Source organism: Mesoplodon mirus, assembly GCF_964341445.2.
Source record: "Mesoplodon mirus genome assembly, chromosome: 2".
Classification (NCBI taxonomy): Eukaryota; Metazoa; Chordata; class Mammalia; order Artiodactyla; family Ziphiidae; genus Mesoplodon; species Mesoplodon mirus.
The window spans coordinates 34089311-34113046 of NC_138977.1; the positions used below are offsets into that span (position 1 = coordinate 34089311).

Below are 23736 nucleotides of genomic sequence, written 5' to 3' on the forward strand. Positions count from 1 at the left end.
AAAGTTCTAAAGAATATATCAGGATCAATATATCTGCAATTTATGTGTTCTCTACCTATCCTTAACATTTCCATTACACTTTTAATACAAACATTGCTTAATACAAGTGATGTCACGTGAAAATTGAGTTATCAAATACACTGCTAGAATATATGTATAGGTTAATCTAAAGCTTAGCTAAAATTCAAAATTGGACAAATCAAAATAGAAATTAAAAGCAACAGATAAAAGTCATCATCCCCAGCAAAACAGCATATAAAATTGTGCTGGCATATGCCAAATAGTCAATATGAAAAGACAAAATTTTAGTAAACATCGGAATACTTGGAATTATCCAGACTTTTTAATATCATGCAAACAAAGAAAGCTATTTATTTAACTTAATATCATAAAAGATGAGTTCCACAAATATATTCTGAACTTATTATAAAAGGTCATCAAACTTGAGAAAAAAAAAACTATTAGCAAATATAATTCTGTTTTCACTTTCTTTCCTTTTCTCCTCTTAGGACACAAACTACTAACATTTTGAACAATGAAAATCCAAAGAAAGAGAGAAGGAAGGAGGATGCAGAGTTTTAAAAATTTCTCAGAAAGTCTGCATAAAAAATTCAATAATTGAGAATTCTATCAATGATTCATTTGAAATTTTCTAACATTTTCATACTATAGGCATGGAATTTAAAAAATACTTTTTATTAGTAAGAGAAACAAACATTTTATTGAGTAGAAATCAAAACATTTAATTTTTGCAGGTGGAAATTAGCCTCCTTCTTTGGAATGGATATATCTGATTTCCATTCCTTCATGCTAGATGAAGGAAGGGTCCATTATTATGGAAAAAGGAAGTGGCATTTTCCCATCAGAGGCCTGCAGACTATCCTTGAGACTATCAGAGGCCATCAGTCTATGAATAATACATACTGGATGGGACTGAAGTGGCAACCTGTATCAAGTTCTTGCAAGGTTCAAAAATAAAAATTTTCTCTTTGCAGAAAGCTTCCTTTTCTGTAGGAAAAAAAAGTAAAGGGTCCACACACCAGAACAGAAGCACATTAGCAGATATACTTACAATAAATGCTCAAATATAAAATAAACAGATCACACACTCGTGCATACACACATACACCCCATGCATGTGTGCACGCATATAAGACACACACAGGTTTCAACACAAAACTGTTGAAAATATAATCACCTTCAAAAGAGCTCTGATAAGCACTACTGAGAGCAACGACAGACAATTTGCTCTTTCTAAAACATGCAAATATTTAAATATCATTAATCATGAAACTTGCAACAGGATTCAGAATCATAGGAGAGTTTTATCTGTGTTTATTTGAAATTAATCACACTAATATTTAAAGTTTTGTTAGAATAATATCAGGTTGAATTTATTCTAAAAATATTTATGACTATTCCATGAAAGAAATGGTGTACAGGAGGAACAATGTAAAGAAATATCTATAAACACTGAAAGGTAGATAAGATGAGGAGCAGGTCAGTTGAAATCACTTGAATACAGCTGTAGAAATATCAGACAGATCGTTTTATCTGACTCCTATATTTGTTACAGACAGAAATAAACTGGGAATCAAGAAATCTGGGTTTTACTGCATTTCTGCTACTGTGCAGGTCATTGGGTCCATCAGGAAAGGATCACATTCCCATTAAGTTACCTGTGAGGGGGACTGCCATTTAATGAGGTTATCCTTCAAGTCATCATTGAGTCTTTTCACCACTACCAGGTTGCCTAAAGAAGATGGGATGTCTACGTGCAGCTCTCACTGCCTGAAGTTATTTGTTACATTATCCCCAAATAATGAACAGTGTGATTAAATTAAAAGTCCAGTTTCCCAAATGTTGCTGCTTTTACATGCATAAAATCTTACTAATATTTCCTTTAAGTTTAACCTATTTAAAGAAAAATAATTTTGCTCTGAATAGAATACAGTTAATTTTGCTTAATCACTTAAAATAAGTAAACTATATCATGTATACTTATGCAGATTTGTATACTTGTGTTCAAATATAACATCACATTAAGTGTGATTAAGTTTGGTTTTACTATCATAAAAGTAAAGTAATTATTGTTAATCTAAAAACAAACCTTATTCATTCCAGGAAAATAGCAGTATTATATTGTTGAACCAGATCTCTTCTAGAAAATGCCTATGTCATTATAGTCTGAATTATATAAAAAATTTAATAGACATGTAATTTTACATCATGTTCAAATAGCCTTACTTTTATAGTTGTAATTTCCTTATTTACTTTGATATTATTTCATTATATTGCTTTATAACATACCCTTAATATCAGAACTCTATGACACTAATTTTTATAGAGGAGCTTGTGGATATTCTGCTGTATAAACCAATCACTTCTAGAGTTTCAAGCTACAGCATTTTTCATGACTAATTTAAGACATTAAATAAGAATTTATGTGATGGTTTCTTACTTTGATGAGCATGGAAGTGACAGAAATATGTATTAATTATTTTGCTAATAAGTTCGTAGTGTCATTCTTCCAATTCCATTTCTTAGGTCTATAAAGTGCTTATTTAAAATCAGAGGATATGTGCAAAAATAAGTAAAATCTCAGTATGATTATTTCATTAAATAATTGTATTTTTTAAAATAATGCTACAGTTTATTTCATTATATTCATTAAAAATCTAAATACATTTCCTTGTGTTTTTTCTTCCTTGACGTATCACTTAGTTGCAAGACAGCTAGAAGTTATTTTTAAATAGCTTTCTTTACAAAATATATGAAATCACTTATAATAAATATTGTTTCTTTTTAAATTGAATTTCTTGATAATATTTCTGGGAAAAAGTATGCTGAAAAAATAGCTAAACATGGTATATTTCTCATTATGTTTTCATAAATTCATAATCACTTCTAAACTTTTTAGAAAACTGGTTATAAACAGAACCACTTAAGATTAAGTTTCCAGACAGGGTGGGAGGGAGATGCAAGAGGGAGGAGATATGGGGATATATGTATATGTATAGCTGATTCACTTTGTTATACAGCAGAAACTAACACACCATTGTAAAGCAATTATACTCTAATAAAGATGTCAAAAAAAAAGTTTGTCTCCATCAAATGTTTCTGGATTAACATACACAATACAGCAAACATTTATTCAATTGTCTCTAAGATATTATGAATTAACTATAAAAATAAAAATTAGAAGCTTTAACTCAATTCAAAACATTTGCATTAATATTATTAATTTGCATTAATATTTATTAACTAATTAACAAAGAGATGGATTTAAAAATTTCACTCTCAAAGATCAAAGTCTATTAGGTAATATTTTCAAATCTAGAAAATATTTAGGGTAAAAGATAGGTAGAAATATGATGTGTGTTTTCCTTTTAAAATTACTTTTATATTTAAATCAGATGAAAACTGAGAAAAATTGTGGAGAAAGTACACTGCACCATCTTTTCACCTTAACACAAACAGTCTTGGGATTTTTAAATAGCATCGTTCAGATCTGTTCCCACCTACGTGCTTAGCTGTATGCACAGTGCACATATAGCTTTATACCTAGATTTCCATTAATATTTTATCATATACAACTTTTTACACCATGAAATCATTAAACCATCCTTATGGTATGGAAGAGCTCACACAGTGCATTTGAAGGTTGTTTAAAATTTCTGTCACTATCACAGTATATTGAAAATCCTTCTTCCAGATTTTGAAATATTTCTTTATGAAAGAGTCCCAAGAATTGAATTTCTGAGCAAACAGATTAGTCATTGTAATAATTCTTGATTCCTATGCTAAATTTATTTCTAAAGAATTTGTCACAATTAATGCAGTAATGTGTTTTATCAAATCCCCAAGAGTGAATTTTAGCATAAAAAATCCTTCAATTTTGTTTGTGAAATACAATATCCCCATGGTTTATACGCCTACTTTCTAATAGATAGGATGAGTTATTTGACTTTTACCACACAATTACACTTATAGCATTATTAGAACTCTAAAATGATATTTTCAATGTGAATAGAATCTATATATTACAATGGGTGATCTTTAGTAAATTAAATTATGTTTTGGTAAGATGATCATAATCAGGACATTAAGTAACACTGCCATCTCTTTATTGTACAAATCAAATATGTTTTTATCTTCCCTTTTCCTGAGCAAACATCTTCCCCACTAGCGGAAACTCCTATGAATTTAAATGTGAAATAGATCTAATTACTTATCCAGGACTATAGTATTTTAAATATGAATCTGACAAACTGCCAAGACTTTTCAATGAATCAAAAAGAAAACACTGAATGTTTATACTTAATTATCTTGGACTTTACAAAATAATAATCTAATAAAGAAGTGAAAAGTATATCTGTTGTTTTCCAGGTCACAGATATGTTGAACATAACACAAAACTAATGCTATTTGCAAAGCATGTGATCGTCTCCTATGGTTAAGAGAACTCAAGATGAACTGAGGTTAAATACTTTGTGACACTGAACACTTAGAATATTACAGTTTTACTTTGATTATTAAAGAGATAATGTATGCCTGCATAATAGGTCCTCAGAATGATAGCTACAACATGAGAGTTTGGGGTTTAATTTTCCCTGAACTTCATTGTTCAGTTTACTTAACAATATTATTGTCCTAGAGACACAGACAAATAACCTGTCTTTAGAATTTGGGAAGTTTTGCCTGAACAGAAACATCAGATAACGAATTTTAAATACTCTGGGGAACTTTAAATTTACTTATACTTTGTCCCAGTATATGTAGCATGCATCTTTAAAAAAAAGTTTTATTAAATAAAATGAGTGATTAAAGTATAAGATCCTGAATATTAATAATATAATAAAATCTATTCACCTTATAATTTTAATTTTTAAAATAAATATTTAAGTGGTTCTAAGATAAGAAGCCTTATCTCTAAACACTGGATCACCTAAAATATGCAAACTACATAATATTTAGAGAATAGTAAAGTCTAAGGAAATCTTCCTTTCATTGAAATAGTATATTAAAATGCTACTTTGAATAACAAATCTTAAATGAATGCCCGAGAATAATTTTTATTATTTATTTATTTATATTGTGGTATAGTTGATTTACAATGTTGTATTAGTTTCAAGTAAACAACATTGTGATTCAATATTTTTATAGATTATACTCCATTTAAAGTTATTATAAAATATTGGCTATATTCCCTGTGCTGTACATTACATCCTTGCAGCTTATTTATTTTATACATAATAGTTTTTACCTCTTAATCCCCTCCCCTTTTCTTGCCTCTCTCCCCCTTCCCTCTCCTTACTAATAACCACTAGTTTGTTTTCTATATCTGAGAAGAACTTTTAAAAGACAATTAAATCTGAGGGAAGGAAGGGAATGAGAAAAAGGAGCCAAGATCCATTGTATTTTGAATGTACTTTCATATATGACTTGGACCTCAATGGAACTTGTGAACCATTAATTTCAATTAAACTGAAAGCCCCAAACAAACCCCAGGCGCTGTAAATCTCATTAATCTTAAATACATGGGGACTAGAATAAATAGACTTTGAATTAACTCAATCTAAATTATGTGATATTAAAACATAATTGGAATTCAGTTGCTTCACATTGCTTGCCAGTCTTTCAGGCAGAATAGATTGCTATATCTAGCAAGGCTTATTACAATTTTATCTATTTTTGAAGTTTCAGAGTAATATTTTTAAAAGGAACAATTTTGAAATTGGGAAAATAAGGGCATTTCACTGATGTTTCTATCTAGTTTCTTAAAATTTAGGGAGCTTTAATCAAATTTCAGCTCTTTAAGAGGGAATTTTTAATGTGAGTTGGTTCAACTAAACATTAAATTCCAAATGTAGACTTGTCAACTGCTAAATGTATCTGATAATATATTATTTTCAGTAAAATTATAATTTCCATATTTCTAGGCCTCTTACTGCAATCATTTCTATAATGATGAGGTAAAGTATGATTTTTAATGTCTGCTTAATAAAAAGAATGAATATATAATAGTAAGAAGAGGAATAATACACATGTTGCTAAGCAGTAAGAATAAAAAATATGTTGCTAAAATGAGACCACATAGTCCAAAGGCAAAGATAATTTTGAAAAAGTCTGCCACTTTTTGGAAGTCTGTTATCATTATCACTATCCACTTATAAAGTCACTGTGTGAAAATATTACCATAATAATTTTGTGTTGTTTTTACTAGCCTTTGAAATATTTGATTAGAATTTATGTAAGATCTAAGTGTTTGAGAGCTGCATTTCATCAGGGCCATTCTTATTAATATCCTAATTTTAAAAAAGTATTAAACTAGGATAAATGTTCATGCATTCTATGACACCTGCAAGTTCATTTACAGAAAACTGGGAAGAATGGATAGCATACAATTTAAGCCAATCCACCTTTAAAATCTGTAATATACACATGTAGAATGAGAATACTGATACCTGAGAAGAAATGTGCTTTGAAACCCTTCTTGGATACAGTATTGTCAGATTTGAATTCAATTCTCATATTGTTGAACTGAGATGTGATCACTTCAGGCACTTCAGCACCACAAAATTTGCCATGCAATTTAGACTCAGAAGAAAGACCACTCCAAATCTCCACATAATCGTATTTGCAAACCTAGAAATAAACATGGTTACTGTAATCACCAGATTTGAGAGAATCAGATGATTGACATTTATTTTTTATTAATTTATTATGTTTTCCCCTCTTTACTCCTGTGGTAGTCAAAGTGGATTTAACAGGTCCAAAAATCAAGAAAAGTGTCCAAATATGAAGCAGAAGCCATGATAGACAGATGAGAGAAGAATTTTACTCCGAATAGCTCCAAGAGATGTATATACAAATGTATGCTTGTATATATGTATGTACAGCATACATGTTTTCCAAAAGATACAGACTTAAGGAAAACTGTGATGAATAATTGTTTAACAAAGCGTATGATTGAACTCTGGGCATGATGTGTACTTTGCAATATGTCAACTCAAATTACTGGCTCTTGTGATATTAATTAGGTGATAAATAAGCAAAATGTTGCTAGGAAAAATGAAATAAGTTTTCTATCTACTTTGTTACATCTGCAACTTTTATTTAGAGAGGGCTCTGACACAAGATGGGATAATGTTACCGAAGCTAAAGTTGTTTGATACTGACTTTCCTTTTAGATATCAATAAAATAAATAAAACAATGAAGTTATAACTTAACCCAGTATTCTATAATTCAAGATTTTGCTCATGCTTTTATTTTAAATATTCAAGACTTTAAACTATGAAAATGCACAGAATTTTATTAATAGCATTCCACACAGTAACCTCATCATAAGTTTAAGAATTCCAGGATATGTTACAGAGTTTGTAAAGGCTCCTTCCATGAATAAAGACTGCTATCATGAGAAAAATGCTTTCAAACACAATGCCCCATTTATTTTAAACCATCTACCCTTCTTCCTTGTAAACATAAACGTTTATCCTTCTTAGGAACATCTATCAATTAGTGAATCAAAATGCCATTTCTGCCACAACCAACAGCTTTAGGGAAACTGAGAAAGTAGAAGCCATTCAATACTAAGCTCACATTACATTGAAGAACTGACAGGGAGATTCCCATTTTCAAAACGTGTTGCTCATATGAAAGCTGTTCTAAGATTACTATAAAAATACGTTCTTAATTTTAATATTTCCCAAATTTAAGATAATTATCAAAGAAAAATGATGTTTCATGTGGATAAATTATGTAAGAAATATAAATTGCAGTCTTTTCCATCATAAAGCTTACATGATGTAAAGAAGATCTCAAAAGGTCCATTGAGCTCTAAAATTGTACAATTCTCTGAAATATCAGTGCATTACATTTCATATTTTAATTTCCTTTAAGGCAACACAAAAGTCTGCATTTCTTTTTAACTCAAAACCATAGAAGTGCCTTGACTACTACAAATAGAATTTTTTAAAAATGATTAAAAGAAAGAAGGATAAGTAAGAGGGGAAAAAAGAAGAAGGAAAGATACATACACAAAGACAAAATTACGGTATAAAACCCACAAATATTACCAACAATTATTGTCCAGGAGCACAGATATATTATATTTCTGTTCTTTGTTCTCTCAGTTCTTTGTGAGTGTTCAACAGATATACATCAAAGACAAAATAATTTTTGAGTGAATTTTATCATACCTTTGGATCTCGTTCATTTTAAAATAAACACAGGAAAAAGAAGTTGTTGGGAGAAAGGATGTGGGAGTTAGAGAAAAGAAAAGAAAGTAGAAAAGCTGAAACAGAACAAACATTTATTACATTTTCTCTGAACTTAATGTTGACCAATCACACAAGACACAGTTCTAAAAGTTGTCATCTCTAGGCCTGACATTCCATTTGAATTTGGTGTGTGTGTACCAGCACATAGGAATTCTCAAAAAAATGATTTCACTTGTTTAAAAGTGATCACCAGACAGAAAACTGGACTTTACTATGGTAAGCTATAAAGACAAAGGAAAGATAGTGTCATCTAAATACATGTTTTATTGAGGTTAAAAAATTTTCTTTCTTCTTCTCTTTCTCACTTTATCTGTGAACCATAAGCATACTCATAATGAAAAGCTACTTATATAATGAAAATATACCCATTTCCACAAGGGAAGTATACCAGGTTTTCCCAAAAAGGTATTCTTGTTATGACTCAACAAGTGAATTTTGGTTTATTTTTTCTAGAAAAATCTATGTGACATTACCTTAATATTTTCATAGTACTTTAATAAATCAGGAAAATGCCGGGGGGTAATTTTCAATCTCCCAGAGACAGTCTAAAATACCATCCAATGCCAACAGGAATTATAAGCAGTTGCAGAAATGAGAAATAGAGCTAAGAAAGACTACCACGTTTATACTATTGTACTACTGCAATTTTCCTTCCTCCCTTCCTTTTTTCCTTCCTTCCTTCCTTCCTTCCTCCCTCCCTCCTTCCCTTCTTCCTTCTTTTCTTTCTTTCTTTCTTCTTCTCTATCTCTCTCTCTCTTTTTTTTTTTTTTTTTTTGTTTACCAGATTGCCTTTAGGGATCCCTAAAGCACTTTATAAAAAAATATATTTATTATTCACTTACTTCATTGCCCTCCAATTCAAAAAACTCAAACTTCATAGAAATTCTGTACTGTGTTGGTGCCACCACTTGCCACACGCAGTGTTTGTTGGGAGGGTACTCCTTAGGCCAGCCTGGAGTGGTTATGGTGCCATTCAGTTTTGTAAGAAGTCCTCCACAAGCCGCTAGAAAGAAAGAAAAGGGAAAGGTTTCCCCTAATAAATCTATCCCCTTCTTAGCACCTTTCCATTGATAATCAAACGTCTCAGCATTAAATTTCAACCATCTTCTGGATTTTTCAAAACCTAGAAAGCTGCAGTCTCTATTCCTTAGTCTTTAGTACAACTATTTTAATCATCTAATCCAATTTATAAAGTGTTATTTTGTAGCTTTAGTGCGAAGAAAATGATGGCTTTACATTTTAGATCACCTCAAATTTGGGCGAGCAATATAAAGAAAACTGGAGGTCAGATTTCTTATATTTTAAATGTGTATAATAATATCTACACCACACGATTGTTGTGAGAATTAATAAAAAGATATATGTAAAGTACAATACAGCATGATGTAGTAAGACCAAAATCAATTATTTATTTCTCCAAACTCTGTTTTTTTTCCAAGACAAGGAACTTGTTACTTGTTTCCAAGACAAGGAAAGAGTTGCTTGAGCTAGCCGGCAAGGTAAACTATAGTAAATAGAGCATATTTGTTATTCCAAAAACTCCATTTAACAACTGGTTTTCTTTCTCTTTTGGATGATCTATTTAAAAGAGGTACTATTTACGTTACCTCTCTTTCTTATTGCTATTAGGAATGAAATTAGGGTGAAATTAGGAAAATTAGGGTTTCAAAAGCAAGTTAAGTGAAATGAACATATTGTACACACTTCCTAATTAATTCCTAGGGAGTCAAGAGTTAGCTAAAATGGTCTCTTGAATTGCCTTTGTGTATATATGTGTATGTATGTATATGTGGATATGTATGTTAACTAATATAAATATTACTATATTTATAAATATATTTTTAAACTACCTGTAATCTCAGGTTTACCATATTTGGTAAGTTTCTAAAGTGTATTTATTTTTAGTAGTCACGTGGAAGTAACAGCCACATAACTTCATTATTATCTGGAATACAATGTCCTGTGTTTTAAAGATACTGTATTTTCTTCATAACTGTGTCTATTTTATTCTAGTATAAGAAGGAGGCATAAAAATAGAAAGAGAATGAGACTACATGATAGAAGGAAATGGGTAGGGGTTTCAGGCAGGGAACCCCATGTGCAATTCCGGTCCCACCTTCGCAGGTCCTTTTGTCAGGTCCCAGCTCATGGCCAGGCTCACAGGAGCACTGGTAACTGCCCAGTGTGTTCAAACAACGCTGCTCACAGCCTCCACGGTCAGGCTTGGCACACTCGTCTTCCTCTATAAAAATGGCGACAATTAGACAATTGATTTCTTCAACGAAGGAACAGGAACAATTTGCAAGCTCTTGACTGATGACATACAAGAACCCATGTCACTGCAATCTAAGAATCGTGTAAGAACCAGAAGGACTGGTCCAACTGAAGATCACCTCATCTCAGACACAGTATGTTTTTTTCTGACTTTAAAGTTAAAGAGGATTATTAAAACCTAGAGATTTTTCAGAATGGAATAGAAAAACTTACTGAAAAAACATGGATTCACTGTTCATTTCATTGTATAGTTTGCTAGGTAGCCTGAAGAAATGCTTTTAAAGTAATATCATTATTAAGAAATAAAATATGGTGACTAAAAATTAAAAAGAAGGAAAACTATGACACTTACTACACCTCTTTAAATTGAAAACATTCACTGTTTTTATATAGATATGTTGATCCAGAAAATACAATAATTCCATATTTTTGTAAACAGAAACTATTTTAATTGTATATGGTAACATGAAAATATATATGAAATAGACATATGAAAATATATACTATTAAAAAAAAACACATATGACAAGGTACTCCATAATCTCACTCTTTAGGAATAACCTACTGTGAGTTAGGAAAACAGCAAACAATATTCTCTGGAGAAATTATGCATCATCCAAAGACTAGGCATTTTGTTAAGCAAATACACAAACATCACATGAGAGACTCTTATAGTATGTTTCTTCTACTGTAAAATACAACATAGAGAAGATTTAAAGCATGTAAATGAACATTTTAATGAATACTTGGAATACATATAGTAGAAGTGCCAAAGTTCTCTGCCTTTCAGTTCAAATGGTGAGCATCTAAGTAATGGTCAGGAAAAATCCATTATATTATTGCTCTTTGAATAATGAAAATATCTAGATATTATTCACACTAAATTTTGACATACATTACTGAATCCATCACTTATTCTTTAAAAATTATTATAGAGAAAATTTATTTTCTCTTCCCATAAAAGAATTTTATTCTATAATAACACACTTAACCTAAGTGCCTATGAATTTTCAAAATACAAATCTGATGTTATTATTTGCACTAAAATAGCTTTCTTTTTACCTGAGGAATACGCACCAAACATGGGACATGAAAATAAACTAAAATTTGGTTATATAATTCAAAATTAAAGCTGATCAATAATAATGTCAAAAAGACATTTTAGGGATCAGAATGTTCTACTAAGGAGGCCATAAATTATTTCTAATGTGGTAGAATTCTATTCTCTAAGGGATGGTTTAGAAATGCTGCCACCTGGAAATAAATTGATAAACTATATATCAGTAATCCCCTTCTGGTTATGAACCCTTTGTTGATTATATTGCAAATATTTTCCTCTTGTCTGTATATTTCTGGATTTTGCTGTTTTGACTATTTCCTAAAAAACAGGTGGTAGAATATCCTAATGGAGTTCCTACCCCGTGCTACAAATCTCCAAATTCCAGTTTTTTAACCAGTAAACTATTCCATCAAAAACCATCAAAATATCTTTATGAATAGTGCATACTTCAATCTTCAATATTACTTTATTTCTCCCCTAACTCAAAGCTAAATACCACATTTATCCTTGACAGAGAAAAGCTTCCACTTTAAATGATTTCAAATTACCTTTAAAAAAATTGGCAGCGAACCCTGCTTTGTTCACAGTTCCATCAGAAACAAACTTCATCCACAAGGTATTGGAGGTAGATCTGATATCTTCAGGTTTATCATAACCACAAAAACGCCCTATTAAAGGACTATTTTCACTGGTTCCATCTCGAACTTCTAGGTAGTCATAGGCACAGTTGTCATGTCTCTCAATCTGTAATAGTAAAAATATGTGATCTATCTCATTAATAGACAAAACAATTTCTATAAAAATGTATCATGTATTCTCAGTGCCATAGTACTAACATGGCCATATTACTTATACCAAAAGAGAGCATTTCTGTTGAGTGTGTATGGTAATATCTACACTGTCCATGAGTAAATGATGTATTAATCTGGTAGAGAGACAGAGGAAAAAATCTATGAAAAAGTGCATCCACATGCACTAGGATCAATAGAAGTTAACTGCTTTTTAAAATAAAATAAAAATATGAGTAGTAATTCTTTGGAAAATAGAATTTAAGAGAATCCAGACTAATAATATTCATTAGAAATCTGAGCTAAATATGCTATAAGCAATGCATAATTTGTTCTGAAACATAGTTATAAAAATTGCTCATAGTTGATCAAAAAATCATTATTTTATCAATAGAGCAGCTGAATTCATATTATTGACAAATGCACTATTTTAGGTTATACATATCTTTTTGAAGCAAAATATGATAACATGGGATTACATTTCTTCCTAGTCTATGAAATCCTTTATCCATAGTTTGCAGAGCTTTGTGTGGGAAGACTACTCCATTGTAGAACTAGCACTGGCTGCCCCTCTCAGGGTAACAGGCATGTTTAGATGAGCCTTTTACCTTAACACATTATTCTCGCCTGTGCACCTTGGATGTACTCAAACTTTTTCATAAACAACTAAATGCAAATATTAGCTCAAACTATTGGCTTTATGAAGAAGTGAATGTTTGTAGACCTTTGTTTTAGCCCTAAACTTCTACAAACAACAAAACAAAATTTACAAAGTGTTTTATAAATTATAAGACAATTTCTAAATAAATTCTTGCTTTTTTTTTTCATAGAAAATGAGTCCTAACTCTGAAGTCTTAATAGAGTCAACTACTTATTAGGTATTTGAAGCTGGAAAGCACTGACATCTATAATTATAAACCATGAAAAGTATCACATGTTGTCAACCATCATTCAATATACAATTCACCAATTTATGGAATTCTCCTATTACAGAACGAATGTCAGGGAACACATTCATTGTATGAACTACAACCTGTATGCATGAAACTTCTGGTATAGTTGGTTGAAGAAGGCATTTCCTGATTTGTCAACACATTAACAATGATAGTCTTCATAAGGACAAACAGAAAAAAATAGATTTTGAAGCAGATTTGGCTAGAACTAAGTACTGCATTTGCTGCTGCCCTTTTCCCAATCACAAATCAGGATTCATTCATTTCTTCAATAAATATTCAGTGCTGGTTCTGTGCTGTGCACTCTTCTCACTGCTTAGTATGCATCATTCATCAAAATAACAGAGCCTCACCCTGCTGGAGCTTATACTGGTGGGTAGAGAGCAAAGGAACAATAAACAAGGTAAATAATAATCATAAAATATTAGAAAGTAATACATTCTATGGAAGAATACAGAGTGAAACAAGATAGGAAGTATGAGCAGTGGGGGTAGCGGGAGTGAAGGTTGCAATTTTATTTATTTATATATTATATTATTTATTTATTTATTTATTTATTTATTGGTGGGGTATGCGGGCCTCTCACTGTTGTGGCCTCTCCCGTTGCGGAGCACATGCTCCGGACGCGCAGGCTCAGCGGCAATGGCTCACGGGCCCAGCCGCTCTGCGGCATGTGGGATCCTCCTGGACCGGGGCACGAACCTGTGTCCCCTGCATCGGCAGGCGGACTCTCAACCACCGCCCCACCAGGGAAGCCCGGTTTCAATTTTAAATTGCTCCTACTATTAGTAGGAGCTCACTGTGACTCATAAATCCAGATTTTTTTCCCCTAAAAATGTATTCTCTACGTGTGTGGAATTATGGTAAAGAATTGGAAAATATTTAACATTAAAAATATCTCATTATTTAAAGCATACTTTTGAGACAGTAGCTGTTAAATAGAGGGGTGAGGGAGAGCTAGCAGTCTCACTAGGAACAAAATTAGTCACTGGGGTGACAAGGCCAATCTGACTAGCTATAACATACCTTCTTCTCTCAGTCTTTAATACAGTCCCTTCAAAATCAGAGTTCTCTATAAATATGAGAACATTTCCAGATGGCCAAAATCTATTCATTGGTTAAGGGGACATATAAAATAACATCTAAAACTCTCAAGTTGTACAACTTGATAAAAGGGTAAGCAAAACTGAACAAACAACAAAACTGTAGGAAAAATAACCAAAGGTTTCAGCAAGTCAACCTATCTATCTTCACCTGCTTGAGCAGCACAGAATGAAATGCTTGCAACTCATGAATTATTTTGGAAGTGGGGGAAAGGCTAAGTTAGAAGAGGAAAGGGAGTGAGAACACACAATGAAGAAAGTAGTTGCTTGCCCTAGAAAGTTAATTAATAGAAAAAACATCATGTTGCTTCATATCAGAAGCCATACCAGAGTAAAAAATAAGAAGGTTAATTAAAATGGGTTTTTAATTACTATTTTGAAGAAATTTTTGCTTTTGAAAATTACAGTGTGAAGAAAACAAGAGAGACACTGTTGAAAAAAATTACATATGATCAGTGATTAAAAGGATATAGGATAATGGGTATTTCCCTGTATATAAAACTCACTCTGTTCCTTTAACAGTTAAACAATAGATCTCTTTAAATCTTTAAAGATCTCTTTAAATTTTAATTTATAGTATATTCACTGGTTACTTAGTAAAAATTAAATATTTTATATGGTACACAAAGTGTAAATATCTCATGGGTAAAATGAATAAAAATGACCAATTCTTGGATTGATTCCACCAGTACCTATTTATGAATTACATATTACTTATATATTAAGTATTATGCACCTGGTATTAGGGATAAAACAATAGAAATATACACTGTAGTCACTGTAGTCTCACACGGTAAATGCCATGGTTGTTGACCTACATATCATATCAATGACCTCCATGATCTTTGTTTACAAGTATTTCCAGTTTAATTATATTAATCCTAATTGCAATACCAGCACTAAATCTGCAATACCAGCAATAAACATTCTCTGTTGGTGTTAATTATAATTATACCTCTTCAACTACATCCACATGACAGTAATGATGGTGAGCACAAATTAGAGTTTGAGTTATTTTATTTATGTTATTTGTGTAATATTTTCTCCAGCAGTATCAATTACTTTATCAATTAGTATAAATATAGTTGAAGAAATAAATACGGTTGAAGCTAAAAAGTGGATAAGTTAATTGATGTTATGCCAGTAACCTTAGGTACCATGAGAAAAAGAACACCAAAGTCAGTAATTCATAAAAAAAAGAAAAGGAAAAACAGTGTCTTCTAGATTTAAAGCGTGGACATGTAATAAATATGTTTGGTAATGATAATGCTGATTTATTACAGACTTTAAGGTAATCAGAACACAAACCATATAGGAATGTGGCAAGTTTATCATAACGTAAAGAGACCTAATATGTATATAGAGAAAACAGTGAAAGTGACATTAAGCTCTGAAGATTTTTTTAGAAAACTGATATATAAATGATATTGGAAGTAAATCCAAATACACAAAGAAGGAAGAATAAATACAAAGCTTAGCCAGAAGGGATTAATATTACATTTCATTACTAAGTTGGGGGGGGTGTCCATGTCTTTACTGGCAGGTTAGAGAGAAAGCATCAGAAAACTGAGTTATTTTACTTAGCAAGAACTAAAACCAATTAAAAGTAACCTAAAGTAGTCAGCCTCTCATTCTAACACTGCCAACCAGTGTAGAGCTTTGTGGTCACTGCATGTGGGAGAGCTATAAGACTGAAGGAATGCCAGCCCTGGAGCAAGATACCATACCCAGGCTCAGGGGCCATTCACACACTTTGCTTTCATTTTACAATCAAATTTCCAAATAAATATAACATTGCAAAAACATCTACTGCAATACGTACTTATTTGTAAAAACCTCTGAAAACTCCAAAGTTTCTAGGTAATAGTGTCAGTAAAAGCTCTCCCATACTCTCTGAAAAATTGAAAATAAAATTACCATATGATTCAGCAATTCCACTTCTGGGTATTATATTTGGAAAATTGAAAGCAGGGTCTTGGAGAGATACTTGTACATCCATGTTCATATCAGCATTATCCATAATAGCCAAGGGGTGGAAGCAATCCAAATGTCCATCAGTGGATGAATGGATAAGCAAAATGTGGTCTATACATAAAATGGGATATTAGCTATAAAAAGGAAGGAAATCCTTTCAAGTGCTATAACATGGATGAACCTTGAGGATATTACACTAAGTGAAATAAAAAATAAGTCACACGAAAAGTCAAACATTGTATGATTTCACTTACATGAGGTACCTAGAATAGTCAAATTCAAAGAGATATAAAGCAGAAGAGTGATTGCCAGGGGCTGGGGGGCGGGGGAAGTGGGAAGTTGTTGCTTACTGGGTAAAGAGTTTCAGTCTTGCAGGATGAAAAGTGTTCTGGAGGTTGATTACACAACAATGTGAATGTACTTAACACTACTGTGTTATACACTTAAAAAATAGTTAAGATGGTAAATTTTATGTTATTTCTATTTTACCATAATAAAAATAGTCTTCTATGAGTGTTAGAATGTAATTTCAAAATATAATTCATACTATCAGCACCATAAATGATTTAACTTTTATAGATAATATAACTTAAAATTCTATACATTTGGAACAATGTTAAGTCATTATTTTTTGCTTTGGGGTAAAATGTTAAAGAAAAGTATGACTAACAAAAACAATCAAGATTAGCATTTATTATTAAAAATAAATTAATTTTAATAATGAGAAAAATACAGTAAATTTAAGTAATAAATGCTATGACAAAAGGAATTTTAAATAAAAAGGATAAAAGGTTAATAGATGATTATTTTAAAATGTACCACTGTCATCTTTAATATTTTATTAATTAGTATTAGTTTTATTATTACTATTTAATACTTAATGAATATTGATACGTATGCAATTAGAGCTGAAAAATGGAGGAGAAAAAAATGCTCAACCATGTGAAAATCAAAACCATAAGGCTGGGTTAGGTCTATTTTTATATGATTCAGGTTTCTCAATGTTGCCATTTGATTTTTTTTTCCTTCATGACACAATTTTTGTTTGTTTGTTTTTTGCGGTACACATGCCTCTCACTGTCGTGGCCTCTCTCGTTGTGGAGCACAGGCTTTGGACACGCAGGCTCAGCGGCCATGGCTCATGGGCCCAGCCGCTCTGCAGCATGTGGGATCTTCCCGGACCAGGGCACGAACCCGTGTCCCCTGCATCGGCAGGCGGACTCTCAACCACTGTGCCACCAGGGAAGCCCCCACAATTCTTTTTAACTCGTAAATTTAATAAATATTTGCTAAAAACCTATGATGACCAGATAATAAATATATACTTGATAGTATATAAACAGTGATGAATAAACAGACATGTCCCTGACTGACAGGCTTTTATTGATTAAACAACTCAAATGTACAAATGACAATAGTTATGATAGGAAAGGATTTGTTGCCATAGGAGAATTAGATGCCTCTTTTTGCTACCAAGACCTTGGTGTAAGAGTGCCAGGCCAAGGAATTGGTATCACTCACAGTCTACCAATTAAGAAATGTGTGACCTTGGGCAAGTTTGTTTAATCTAATCTTTCAGAGCAGAATGATAACCTAAACTATAATTCTGAAGAGCTACCTTATATAGTAGCCCTTATATAGTCATATTCTCTTATATAGTCATTAACCAATATAAATTCTTAGCCAAATATCCAAAAATAGTGCAGGGCAAGCATTAAAATATTAACTAATTAAGATCTTGTCTTGGTTTCCTACTTCATTCACAAAGACTAGTCTACTTAACTGAAACTAATATAAAATATTTAAAGGAATTAAAGGATTACTCTTAATCAGGTAATTCACAAAGTACAGTTGACCCTTGAACAATGTAGGGGTTAGGGGTGCCAACCCAGCACAGTTGAAAAACCGCCAACTGCTATCTCTGCCTCAAAAACAAAGCAACTGATAAATGAGTCACCCAAGGGAAGGAGGCTGAAATAGTTTGGAGAGGTTCACCACTTAAACCCTAATTCTTCTGATTCCATATATTGTGATCTCTAATCAAACACAAACTTTCCCCCATGCTTAAAGATCTGTAAAGTGAAAGTAACAGGCACTATATTTATTTTTAAAAGTCTACATATAAGTGGAGCCCTGCAGTTCAAACCTGTGTTGTTCAAGGGTCAACTGTGCTAAGATAAAAAACTTCTGTATGTAGTTTAGAATGTTGCTAGTAATAATGGGAAAGACTATTATATACTATGGTTTTCAAAAGGAAAGTATAACCAAATCACAGTGTGTAGAAATATTGATAAGTACCTCAAATGTAATCCCACTTAAATAAATGTATGTAGGGATTTTAATTAAACATAATTAAGCTCTGGGTTTATTTCACTTATTTCCTGCTTTACTGACATTTCTTTGAAGTTGTACTATAAAGTCTTCCCAACTTTTTCTCTTATGTATTTCTGCATACTGAAAGTTCTCAAGTGAAATAGTAGTATAGAGGCTTTTACAAATACCACTGCTGAAGAGAAGATGAGTTCTTCAAAATGATTTTAGACATTATCTACATTCATGTAGAAACTCACTTCAGTATTGGTCTTAAGAGTCAACATACCAGTAACTGTTAGAGAAGAAAAATCTTCCCAAAGGTGATGATTACAGAAATATTAGTAGTCTATTACCCTCATTAACAAAAGCACTTGTTCAGATTTCTTTCTGTACTTACATTAAAATCTAAGTAGCATTAGGAGAGGTGAATATTCATGACATAAATTCACAGAAAGGCATAAATAATGAACAGCCAGTAAGTTCTTTATAGTAGATTTCAACAGAACTAGCTTATCTTAAGGACCCTTTTATCTGAAAAGGGAGAGAGTGACATAGGGAATAAGAGTTACAAAAATAGAAAGTTTTTGAAAAAGTCAAAGACTGATATCAGTGAATAAAAACAGTTTTGTCAGAGAAAGACACAAAACACTGAGAAATAGTGAAGATCTTTTTTAAATTATACATTTTAAATATAAAACACATAAGCTGTATATTGAAAATATGTTATGTAAACAAAAACAAATTGATATAAACAGATAACTGAGTAACTGAAACAAACCACCTAATGACCACTAGACCAAATTAAAAATATATACAGTTGATTCTCAGTATTAGCAGTAGTTGAGTTCAACAAAGTCAGTCACTGAAAACACTGAGTTAGTGAATACTGATTCATGGCTCCTGGAGAAATACAGAGTTAGGTTTCTGAGAGCTTCTGGTCACAAAATTTTTGTCATCAAATCAATATTTATCCTTGCTTTATGTGTGTTTCTGTTTAAAGGTACCTTCACAGATATTCCAATTCATTAACAGTGACTTCATGGCCAACAGCATTATAACGCATGCCTGAAAGTCTAACACAAAGATTTTCTCCATGAGGCACATGGGGAGTAGTGTTTGATAAAACTTTAAGCAGAGGAGTGTTTGATATAAATTACATTGAAAGTATCATCCCAGCTGTTGTGTGGATATCAGGATATGTAGGGCAAGTGTAGAGATGTGAAGAGCTCACCAAAGTTCCAAAGCAAGAGGCAGTGATTAGAACAGTGGTGGCCAGAAAGTAGATATAAAGTGGTCATGTATGTGGTATATTTTGAAGACAAAGCAAATGGAATATGCTGATTAATTAGCCTTGGGGTTTAAGACAAAAAGTGGAATAGGGATATTCCTTGAGTAAATAGTGACATACTGAAACACTAAATATTGAAATAGAGAAGACTGAAGGTGAGTGGGTTAGTGTGAGTAAAACAAGACAATCAAAGGCTTGATGTTAGTCACTTAAAGATGAGAGGCCTACTAGACATTCAAATATGTCCAGCATATAAATAAAGGAGGAAAAACATAAGGAAATAAAGCAAAATGAAGAAAGGACAGGAAACTAGAGATAATAAATAAAATGTACTATCAGCCAAACTGTGACATGACTCTACCTCATTTCCAAAGCTTAGCAATAATTTATTCATTCACTTAATCAACAAGTATTTATTAAATGACTACTCTGTGTCAGGCATGGTTTTAAGTGCCTGAGGTGTAAATCTTTCTTATTTGTCCTTACATTATCCTATTTTTGAAGAATATCACTCTTACTATATTGATATATCAAAACAAACAAACAAACAAACAAACCCCAGAAAACCAAAAAAAAAAAACCCTGCAAACCAGCTAAGCCAGCAATTTCTGCATCTCAGTTTTTAGATGCATGGAATGAATGTATTTGCTGACATCACTACTAAAATAGAATTCTATAAAACATTGAATTATATATTGAAAGGCAGTTCATCTCTTAATTTTTGCAATAGCACAAAATATTAACACATGTAATGTGGTCATTAGATAATTTTTCAGCGAACCAGTTGTTTTGGTCTAAAAAGTGAATCCTACCCAATTTTAGTTTACTCTTTACAATAAAGTGTTCTATTTGAATAATGTTTGCAATCCAATAAAATTTAAAAATAAATGTGAATCAGATAATCTCGGAACCAAGGTTTCCAAAAATGCAAAGGGGTCAGGGGCATAAACATCATGATCACGGCATAAAAGAGAGTTTTTTCATGATTAAAAAGAAATATGTCTTGAAAATTAAAAGGTACAAGCAAAGGGGTAGAGACAATACCAAAAAATATGCTACACAGTTTACAGGTCGGGGTATGAGTTTCTCTGGGCTTTTGAGTAATACCTGGATTCCCCTGGGGCTCCTGCTATGGGGACTGGGACACCACACAGTCACCACACTCAGTGGCCAGCACATCCTGGCAATGAATGGGGTTCTCTACACCGGCCTTCTGATCACTTGGACAGTAAGTAAGCCTTCTAATTTCAGTAAAGAAATAATCTCCAGTAATGGCATCTGGATCTCTAACTCTTTCCTGGACCTACTGCCAGCACCTCATCATTCCTTCCTACTCCACCTTGGGCTCTCAATTTCTAGCCTGATTCTGTAATTTAAACATGCTCAGGAGTTCTTGACAAATTCCCATATCTCTTAGCTTCTAATCCCTCACTCAGTTCTCCCCACTACACAAAAATGACTCATTAGCTAGTGCAGTAGTTTTAGATGCAGACTTTGCTCCAGGATTCTGACTGGCCTTTGGTTTATTCTGCCCTCATCTAATAATACAATGTCGGTGCTGATCTCTTCCCCAATAAATATTTTTGATGAAATCAAAAGCTCCTAAGAATATTTAAATCCCTGTTTTTGATATAAATAATTTTCTGCATAATGATAAAAAGGTGAAAAATGGATTTACACTGCAACAACAACAACAAAAAGATAATCTACCTTTAACGTCTTAGTTTAGAAGAGAAATAAAAGTTTTTTATTTAATGGACTCTTCAAGCATTCTTGTGAAACAAGCCTGGGAATTTGTCAAAAGAAACTATTGACAGTACTTCAAACATTCTAATTCAAAAAGCACAGATAATGTAAACTCACTTTAATCTTCTTGAAAATGTCTGCAGTAAGAGGAAAGAAGAAAAAAAAAAACCTCTTTTGCTCTTGATGTTGCATTTTATAGGCAATCCTTTGCTTCTTTGTTGATGAAAAAGCTGATTCTCTAGTTCTTTGCTTTTTTAATGAGGATCCCATTAAATGCACTGTCATTTATGGAGGATGTGCCCCACAAAGGCTGCCTGAAGGACTTTACCTCAAAGGCCTGAAAGGTCAGCCCGACATAGCAGTCTTCTGACACTGCTATTTTCCATACACATTCTTTCATCGGCCTGTAGTCATCAGGATAATTAGGAGACTGAATCTGTCCTTCATTTTTACGTATCTCACCTCCACAGATAGCTGAGGAAAGCAAAAATAAACAAATAAATAAACCTAGACATACCATTTCGTTTTCATTTTCTTCTAAGATAACATTTTAGTTTGGTGCCTGGAGCTGAGTACATAAAAACCAGGTTATAAAAATCAAGGTTGGCTGGTTGTAAATATTTAATTGGTTAAAAGAAAACCTAGTCACTTAACTATAAATATTAGATAACAGTCAGCAGAGGAATATATGATTTTTTATGACTGTTAATTCACATTTTTACAAAAACAAGCATTTAAAAAAAACTTTAAAAACCTTTTGAGATTTTGTAATTTATTCTATGTGAGTTTCCTCTTTGACTCTCTGAACTGCTTCTTTAAGTCTTTTACCTCAGTGGAGGAGCTGATCAGGAGAGAAGCTCCACAAAACTCCCTGGGCCTCTGGCTGTGAGCGAGCCTCGTGCTCAACATCTGTGGCTCCATCCAAACCATACTCTTCACAACCACACAATCTCTAAAACAAATGCTTCCATTCTCTTAAAAGTCTAAGAGAAGAAGAAATCTTCTGTCTTCTAAATAGCCTAAACTCCTGCGCTGGCAGAGGCAGGAGCAAGAAGAATCTTCTCTACCCACGATCTGGCAAGAAGGTTTTTAAAGCCAGGAAGCACAATGCCAGTTTACTGTTTTAGATACATATAGAACAAAGCCTCTAGTAAATTCTTCTTGAATGCTGACTCTCTGATTTAGACAAAGCAAGCTCCAGAACTGTGCACAATTACTTTCTGTGCAGTTTCCTTTATCAAGGCATTTCCGCAGTACAGGCATCAAATACACACAAACTCAGCACAAAGAGAAGTGGTAATTTCTTCATAACATTTTAATGTTGTCATGAAAAAACAACCGAAGTTTAAGAACTCTTTCGCCATTTGTGGTTGCTGTTGTTTTCCACACATCTCTATAATGAGTTTTTTTTTCCCCACACATCCCTGATGAGTACATTTACATGTTACCACATTACTGGTACCAGAAAGCAGGTTGTTTCTTCAGTTTAAATTTACCAGGTATTTTTATTAAAATCATCATAATGAACATTATAATACAGGTTTAGAAAATTTTGTAATTAAAATACAGTTACAATATCATTCTAATGAAATTGAGAGAAAGGATATTTCTGTTTAGAGGTCTAAGAAGAAGCCATCTCTAAACTCAATGTGACTTACCTTCATAGATCGCTGCAAAGCCCTTTCCCACCCAATTACTGCTGCTACGAAACTCAATCCACATTCTGCTGTCTGTAGAGGTAAGAACTTCAGGCAATTTGTCCCCACAGAATCTACCTAAAAGAAATAAAAGAATAAAGAGACTCCTAAATATGACTTTATATTCTAATTGCTTTTCACACTAGCTACAAATTGCATGCATGAAACCTGATTTGGTTCCTGTATCTACCCCTAGGAACTAGAGCCATAATTATTCCTTAATATTTACTTAATAAAGGTGGATAAATCAATCTCTT

General features: G+C 32.4%; 1 protein-coding gene across 2 annotated transcripts in view; it reads right to left on the reverse strand.

The window, feature by feature from the left end:
- TLL1 (tolloid like 1) overlaps window positions 1-23736 on the reverse strand; it is a 256251-nt gene that overhangs the window by 38343 nt on the left and 194172 nt on the right. The window contains exons 11-17 of one of the 2 annotated variants that reach the window (XM_082606005.1): window positions 23441-23557; window positions 22111-22256; window positions 12166-12361; window positions 10400-10525; window positions 9126-9286; window positions 6468-6648; window positions 925-1008 (exon numbers count right to left, since the gene is read on the reverse strand). In XM_082606005.1, coding sequence (XP_082462131.1) covers window positions 925-1008; window positions 6468-6648; window positions 9126-9286; window positions 10400-10525; window positions 12166-12361; window positions 22111-22256; window positions 23441-23557 — 1011 coding nt within the window. The remainder of the gene's footprint in view (window positions 1-924; window positions 1009-6467; window positions 6649-9125; window positions 9287-10399; window positions 10526-12165; window positions 12362-22110; window positions 22257-23440; window positions 23558-23736) is intronic. The other variant, XM_082606006.1, reaches the window with a different exon arrangement.